Below are 8604 nucleotides of genomic sequence, written 5' to 3' on the forward strand. Positions count from 1 at the left end.
TTTAAAAAATAAACATTATTTGAGACCATTGGCTTTGTGTCCCTCTAATCTCTGAATTTTTAGGTACCTTAGCTATATCTAATTGGATGTTACATATTTCTAGGGGAGATTTTTCGTTATCTGTAAATTGATTTTTAATCCTCTTCCTTCAATGTTCGCACCATATATTGTAAGTAGTCTATATTCGCTATCATAACTTGATAGTCACAAATTGTAGAGTATAAAAGCAAGTGTCTCTTATGTCGTTACATTTTCTCTTCCATAAAATTTTATGTTGGAACTAGTTGGGTGTCAAAAAAAGATAAAATTATTCTTTCTATTTATTAGGAACCTCACCTGACATAAATACGTCTATAAACTACCTTTCTACCGTCAGGTTAAACTTCCATAAAAAAAATCAACCCGTATTTAACACATAAAATATCACCTTACTTAATACTTAAATCTATCAATAATCAAGCTCTAATCCTCCTTCAATTCTACATCGATTCTTCCAGAAGGTGGTGGTGGTGGTGGAGGTACGTCCAGCTCTCCCTTCTTCAGTCTCTCCTGGTACTTCTCGCATGCCCCTTTATCTTTTATTTCATCAGCAGGACAGCTCAGCTGCACCTCCTTGAACATGCAGTGTTTCAAAGTAAGGGTGGCCGGACTGCATCGTTTCACTTCTGTGTAGAACTTAATGGGTTTTTCGTTGGCGGTTTTTGCTTCGGCGATACATTTCGCTACGATCTGCTCGGCCATTGGTTTCACCCAAGTCTCTTTCGTAAAGGTTTCTAATAGGATTTTGGTGATTCCTTCTGGGTTCAGCGTACCATCTTCATTGAGCTAAAATACATATAGATGTACAGGGTGTCAGTTAACCAGTGAAGAAATTTTAAGAGCTATCTTTTTCAGATATCTAAAGAATTAACCTTTAAAGGTTAATCAGGTACTTACCATGCCTTTTTTCTTTCCCACGCACTCTTGAATGCACTAAAAAAAGAGTTTCCTTTTAACATACTATTTAAGTATTCAAAGACTACTTACAATCATATCACTCTTTCTCTTTTCAACTCCCTCACAGCTAAACAAGTCGAATTTCTTATGGGGTGGTCCATGGAACCCATGCTCTGGCTTCTCAGGTCTGTCTAGTCCAGTCACTTCCTTGTAGCAACTCCTTGAAGTGTCTTTTTCTTTTTCATGGATAGCGTCCAGACTCTCTTCGGCACAGCAGACTCTTGGTCTACGTGGGGGGCGTTTTTTTTGGCATTTGTCATCGGACTAATTTTTTTTATAAGAATCATCTTGTTTAAATGAATGACTTTTACTACTTACGACTGCTTCGTCATCGCGTCTGGCACGTGGATGCAATGGAGCAAAGTCCACCGAGTCTACCATATCCTGGAACTCCGAGGATAACAGTTCATCTGGAAATAAATCGGATATATGCACCTGTACTAAAAAATCTAATACACATGTTTGTTTATACAGTTAACGAGGGGATATGTGACCTCACGCTAATATCCCGTAAGGCAATAAATATGACTTTGAATGTTTATGTTAAGGTCGTTAACTTGTTTTGTTTTAAATAATTTAGTCGCAATCAGAAACCAGAAGTAGAGCTAATTAATTTTTATTTAAAATGAAATATGAACTAATAGATTATGTAAAATAAATTCATTATATTAAAATAAATGGGGTCCCAATTGCCAACAAAACACATTTACTAATTGAATCCATTAATTATAAATTCAATACCGGAATACGATTTACTCCGTTGGACTATAGCGGCTGTTTTGATTGATTAATCAAATACCTGTTTTTGGTTAACGGGACTATGGATGATTGATCTGTCGAGATAACTGTTGAATTATAACGATGATGCGGAAATTATTAAAATTGTTGTGGGGTCAGGATAAAAGGAATACTACGTGGTAACGAGGTTCAATTGAACCATTATGTGGATGTTCTTGAGTCATGTGTCTTAGTTTTCCGACCACTTAATTATTAGGAAAATTAAAAAACATTTAAGCCTACACTCCTTCTTTATCTTAAACAGCTTCAACTATTTGGACAAAATTATAAAATTTTCTTTTTACCAGCAGTTGAGTTACTTCATTTTACACTACAGCTAACAGTTCTTCTTCTTCTTCTTAATTAGTGCCAACTTTACTGATTTATTAAAATGAATCATTATTAAATACAAAATATATTCAAGGCAATTAAATCATTCTGGCAATTTTTACTTTAAATTAAGGAAAAAGTAAGCCCAGAACTCTTCTTCTTCTTTTTTTCTTTTACAAAGAGTTGAGTTACTTTACTCCACACTTCTCTTTTTTCCTCTTTAATTGCTTGTACGAATATATTGAATTGGTATTTAAGTTACGTTATTCTACACTTGTTCTATTTATTCTTCTTCCATTTTAATGTCTGCATTTACCTAGACGTTATTATTTAATTACTCTTTTATAGTTCAGTTACTACAACCGACTTCCTTTTCTTTAATAGTGTCAACTGCCTGGAAGTAATTATTAATTTTTTCTTTTACAATTGAGTCATTCCAACCTTAAATTATTCTTTAACGACCCTATAACTGAAACCTGAACTCAATTTTTTAATTTTTTCCAACCTTATAAATTTAATTAACATTGTTTCAGAATTTTCCATCGGTTTTTAATTTATTAAATAAATAAAATTAAATATTTTCCGTGATACTGGATCTCAGAGTGACATTTATACGGATTTGGGGGTCAAAAGTGTCTTTTTTGACTTTCTACCGCATCTCACTCTATAGTAACATTCTGGATCTTCTGGAAAAATTATTTTCTGAGCGTAATTAAACAAAATACAGACGGAAGACATTATTCCATAGCGATCGTCTATGATTTCTGGATCTCAGAGTGACATTTATACGGATTTGGGGGTCAAAAGTGTATTTCTTGACTTTCTACCGCATCACACTCTATAGTAACATTCTGGATCTTCTGGAAAAATGATTTTCTGGACGTGATTAAACCAACTACAGACGGGAGACCTAATTTTATAGCGATCGTTTATGATTTCTAGATCTCAGAGAGACATTTATACAGATTTGGGGGTCAAAAGTGTCTTTTTTGACTTTCTACCGCATCTCACTCTATAGTAACATTCTGGATCTTCTGGAAACAGTATTGTCTGGACGTGATTAGACCAACTACAGACGGGAGCCATAATTTCATAGCGATCGTCCATGATTTCTGGATCTCAGAGTGACATTTATACGGATTTGGGGGTCAAAAGTGCCTTTTTTGGGTTTCTACTGCATCTCACTCTATAGTAACATTCTGGATCTTCTGGAAAAATTATTTTCTGAGCGTAATTAAACAAAATACAGACGGAAGACATTATTCCATAGCGATCGTCTATGATTTCTGGATCTCAGAGTGACATTTATACGGATTTGGGGGTCAAAAGTGTATTTCTTGACTTTCTACCGCATCTCACTCTATAATAACATTCTGGATCTTCTGGAAACTTTATTTTATGGACGTCGTTAGACCAACTAAAGACGTTAGACAAAATTTTATAGCGATCGTCCATGATTTCTGGATGTCAAAGTGACATTTATACGGATTTGAGGGTCAAAAGTGTCTTTTTTGACATTCTACCGCATCTCACTCTATAGTAACATTCTGAATCTTCTGGAAAAACTATTCTCTTAACGTGGTTAGACCAAATACAAACGGGAGACATAATTTCATAGCGATCGTCCATGATTTCTGGATCTCAGAGTGACATTTATATGAATTTGGGTTGGGTTGAGTTGAGAGTGACATTTTTACGAATTTGGGGCTCAAAAGTGCCTTTTTTGACTTCTACCGCATCTCACTCTATAGTAGCATTCTGGATCTTCTGAAAAAATTATTTTCTGGACGTAATTAGACTAACTACAGACGTGAGATATCATTTCATAGCGATCGTCTATGATTTCTGGATCTCAGAGTGACATTTATACGGATTTGGGGGTCAAAAGTGTCTTTTTTGACTTCCTACCGCATCTCACTCTATAGTAACATTCTGGATCTTCTGGAAAAATTATTTTCTGGACGTGATTAGACCAACTACAGACGGAAGATATAATTTATCTTATATTAATTATAAAGAAATTTTTTAAGATGCCAGACGAAATATGCCTCAATTATTCTTGTAATATAATGCCAAAAAAATAGGTTTCATTTGAAAATAATATTTGAGGAATGTGCGGAAAATGAAAGATTATCATGGGAATATTCCTTGCTGGTCTAATGGTAATTTAATTAATGTTTTTTTCCAGGCAGTTTGGTATGGTTTTAAAATATTTATTTACCTTAAACGTAATTTAATTACCATATAAAAGGTCTGTTCTTTTAATTTTATTATATCTTAATATCTTAAAGAGGCATTTTTTACACGCACATTAAAAAAATAAATATATTACGATAATCTAGAGCTAGTAATTTTTGTATTTATTTAATTTTGGAAAAAATAAAAAGTGAACAAAATAATAAAGAAAATTTATTTAATCCTAATGTCCAACCTATTTGGAAATGGCGTCTAATAAAAACGCATATTATTTGTAATTGAAAGAAACGTCTAATATTTTTCTAAAATTGATTAATAGTGTTTAACCTGAATTCGATATAATTTTGTATAATTATTTACAAAAATAACTGTATTCTTGATATTTGTGATTTTTTTAAAAATTAATAAAAACACATAGTTAAAAGAAAAAGTTACAGCAAAAAAAACGTTTTATTAGCAACAAAAATGAAATTAAAAAAATATGAAAAAAATTGTTATTTATATATTAAGTATGTAAAATCTTTTTCGTCTTATGTTTCTTTTTTATTAATAAAAATTCCGTTGAAAATTTTGTTAATATATTTGTTATGAATTAAAAAAGAGTTCATATGGGATGAAAACGTCATTTTACGTACCAGTAATAAAATAGTGCTTAAAGTGCAAAAAAAAATACAAATATAAAAAATACACCTATTATGCCAGTTAAAAGTAGGATTCTTGGAAAAATATTACTCCTTTATACATTTGCCTGGAAAAAATTATTTTTTTTTTATTCCAGGCAGTTGAGATTCAAGACAAATTTAATTTACATAAACAACCACCAGGAATATCATTTTACTTATAATATGTAAGTCTGAAACGTGATTTGTCTTCTACAACCTTAATACTTCTATGCAGTTTAGGGTCAAATTATATGATCAATTGCCTGAAATAAATAATTTTTTTTTTACAAAAACAACTGAGAAAACTTGAGGAAAGGGAAAAAAATTAATAAACATATAAAACGTCTATGATTTTACTTTTAATATATTGGAGGATACTTCTTAAAGCAATTTTTTTATACCCTCAATAAAAAAATGTATTGCGATTAGATCTAGCGCTACTCATTTTCTATCCACTAAATCTATGAATCTTCTCAAATTAATTTTGAGATTTTTTTTTTAAACCCAACTCAAATCTGACGCATGATTATCACATTTGCAAAGCGTTAATTACATATTTTATACAAATATTAATAATAATTTTATATATAAATTACCGTACATATTTAATACATTATAAACAGAGAGAAATTAAACTTGGTGGCGAGGTCTTATCTGGTTTAAAGCTACTTCTGTACCTAATCACCCATTAAAAAAAATAAGATTACAAATGGTATTAAATTTAACCTAAAAAAGTTTTTTAAATATAAGAAATGGATGCATTAATAGTGCGAATATATTATAACAAAAAATATGCAATAAGTAAAGAAGGCAATCAAATTGATCAAACAAATACACCGAGTTCTATTCAACATTGCCTTAACAAGTCTTAATATTTAGCTTATTTGGGATTGGTGTTTAATAAAAACATATTTCATGTTTATTGGAAGAAAACGTTGTTTTTTTTTTAATAATCCATTAATAGCCTCAATATAATTTTTTAATCATATTTACAAAAATGTGTATATTCTAAAAACTTTCTAATTGATTTTTTCAAAAAAATTGTTAATAAAAAAACTTATCAACATAAATAAAAATTGAACAAAAAATTATTATTTATGTAACAAGTGTGTAAAATACTTTTTCCTTTATGTTACTTTTTATTAATAAAATTCCCGTTAAAAATGTTATTTATTTATTGCGTTTACCCACAAATGAAATATTGATTCATATCGCAAATGTTTAAAAGTAATATATTTTTAATTGATGCCTAGAATTAGCTTGGAAAAAATTTAATAAATGATATAATATGTGTTGATAAATAATTATTTATAATTATTATATAACACCAAATTCTCTTTTTGATCCGATGAATTGTAAAACAAAAATTTAAAATTTATATAAGTTTATCTATTAATAATAAATTAAAGAACGGGCATAAGTGCTGACAGCACAAAAAGTGCAAAAAAAAATACAAATTTAAAAAAATATGTGTATTATACCAGATGCGATTTTGGAAAAACAAATTAAATATTAATTCATATGGAGAAGGTAAATAAAATATAAATAATAATATTTTTTATAAAGCCAAATTTTCCTTTTGATCCGACTATTTATAAAAAAAAAATACAAATATATAAAAGCGTCAGCTGATTTGAACTCGGGACCTTTTACATGCAAATAAGATACTATAACAAGTACGCCAGGGATTCAGCTAATTTTAAGAGTAGGGCTTCAGCAAGGCTTACTTGCCAATTCTATTTTTTTTAATTATAAAAAATTAATAGAATAAGTGTAGGCACCAATTGTATAAACCATAGAATCTAAAATGAGCACTTTTTGTACCGTAGTTGATTTTTTTTTTGTTTTTTAAACAAAAATCTTAATTTTCCTTTTTTTTAATTACACTCCAAATTATTAAATATTTTTTTTCTCATTATATTAAGAATGCTATTTTTTGTTGGGGTGCAGAATCATAATGATCATGTATCCTCTCTTAATTGCTCAAAAATATATATTGAAGATAATGCTATTTAAAAAAATATCCGATGGAAATTAAAGTTATTAACCAAATACTGTCCCAAATAGATCAAAGATGTTTAGTTATAGTTATGTTAAGCAGAAGCCAGAAAAAGCATCTTAAATACTCTAAAAGTACTCTGTAATAGTACTGGAGTACAAAATTAAATAAGTAGTAGACGAATCTCGCCACCACCTGAAAATAAGTGAACGAAACTAATTAAAATTTTTCTTGGGTTCACATTTTGAATTTTTAAAGAATGGACGAATTAATGGACGTTCTCCATTGATTTGTTGCATTAATAAAGTACTCGTAGTGCACTTACCGAATTTACCTCTAGCGCTATAAATACTTAAAAACAAGTAGAAGAATATCAAAAACGATATTTTTTTAATTTCCATTCTGTATCGTAAAACTCTAGAATTTTGCAAATCTTCAAGCCTATACTAAATGCTCTATCACTTCTATCATCAGCAGTCGATACTAAATTGACCGATACTAAATTTATGACTTTTTTTAGTAAATCTGGATTCCTTAGTGTTGTAATGTAAGTTATTCTCCTATATTTAGTTACTTGGAAACGTCTACTTATTTAGCATAGAAAAGCATAGTAATTAAATGTTCTAGAAAGTTTAAAATTCTTACTTTTGATACATTTAAGGCGTACACATATCCTCGGACACACCCTGCCCAAGTAATATTAATAAAGTTGTAATTTTTTATTTTACAAATAAATACACATACTTAAAAAAAATTTGAGGTGCCATTTAAAAAAAAACTGGGGTAGTTTCTCAAAAGGGAATTATATAGAGGAACTTTTAAGAAACACACGCAAAAAAAAGTTGATGATTTTATATGCTCAAGACCCTTCAATGTCATAATTTTTCCACCAAAAATTTGAAATCGACGTGCCACCACCCCTTATTCCGACCAACCCTTAAATTATTAAAAAGGCAATCGTAGGAATTGCAACGACTTACTAAACTCGGCGTCCTGAAAATTGTAAGCGTGGCAGACGGCCGCCAGCACCAACAAGACCGCGGAGCACAAAGTCACTAACTTATTCATGACGTAGATAGCCGAAGGTATTAGCGATGAATATTAGAAGACCGCGATAAAGTGCCGTTTATATAAATGGAAAAGCACCGGTGCAAATTGCCCTACCACCACCATCACACTTAATAATTGCACACCGGTTCGAGCGAGACGTTACCTGAAGTGGATTTTTTGGTACCGATGATGATAGAGGTGATTTAGTGTGAATCAGTTTAGTACGGGCTTGAACTCAGCAATAACGTTTTAAGGATTGCAAAAATCTAGAGATATTTAATTTTTTCAAACAGTCTGTTTTTCACTGCTGAACATGAGCCTTCCACAATAATCTCTAATTGCGATCCTGAGCAACAAGAATCCAGTTTGTAAAGAAGCATTTTACATCATCTGGTTGGTGGTCATCCCTGGTTTCTAAAGACGTGTTCTCTGACTCGCCATCCTATAATTCTTTTATAATTCGTTCCATGACAAACGTTCCATGGGTCAAACTTCGAAAGTTACATGAAGAGATTGAAGCACTTATTTATTTTTAAAGAGGTTCCAGATAGGACATTTCATAAACTTAATTACTGCACAGACAACATCTTAATG

At 30.7% G+C, this 8604-nt stretch overlaps 1 protein-coding gene across 1 annotated transcript; it reads right to left on the bottom strand.

Moving 5' to 3' along the window:
• Nucleotides 1-307: 307 nt before the first annotated feature.
• Nucleotides 308-8102, bottom strand: LOC126743932 (uncharacterized). The gene is made up of 5 exons (XM_050451212.1): nucleotides 7941-8102; nucleotides 1315-1406; nucleotides 1027-1260; nucleotides 937-972; nucleotides 308-825 (listed from the first exon to the last, which is right to left on the bottom strand). The coding sequence occupies exons 1-5, from the start codon at nucleotides 8026-8028 to the stop codon at nucleotides 463-465; spliced, it is 813 nt and encodes a 270-aa protein (XP_050307169.1). The 5' UTR covers nucleotides 8029-8102; the 3' UTR covers nucleotides 308-462.
• Between the last annotated feature and the right edge of the window lie 502 nt (nucleotides 8103-8604).

Source organism: Anthonomus grandis, chromosome 13, assembly GCF_022605725.1.
Source record: "Anthonomus grandis grandis chromosome 13, icAntGran1.3, whole genome shotgun sequence".
In the NCBI taxonomy this organism is placed as follows: domain Eukaryota; kingdom Metazoa; phylum Arthropoda; class Insecta; order Coleoptera; family Curculionidae; genus Anthonomus; species Anthonomus grandis.

What these genes read in the sequence shown, in the direction of transcription:
- LOC126743932 (XM_050451212.1), bottom strand. Translation starts at nt 8,028, where the DNA reads ATGAATAAGTTAGTGACTTTGTGCTCCGCGGTCTTGTTGGTGCTGGCG. An exon ending in TTTTCAGGACGCCGAGTTTA is followed by an intron (nt 1,407 to 7,940) that starts GTAAGTCGTTGC and finishes ATTTATTTCCAG; the next exon opens with ATGAACTGTTATCCTCGGAG. An exon ending in TGGGAAAGAAAAAAGGCATG is followed by an intron (nt 826 to 936) that starts GTAAGTACCTGA and finishes TATGTATTTTAG; the next exon opens with CTCAATGAAGATGGTACGCT.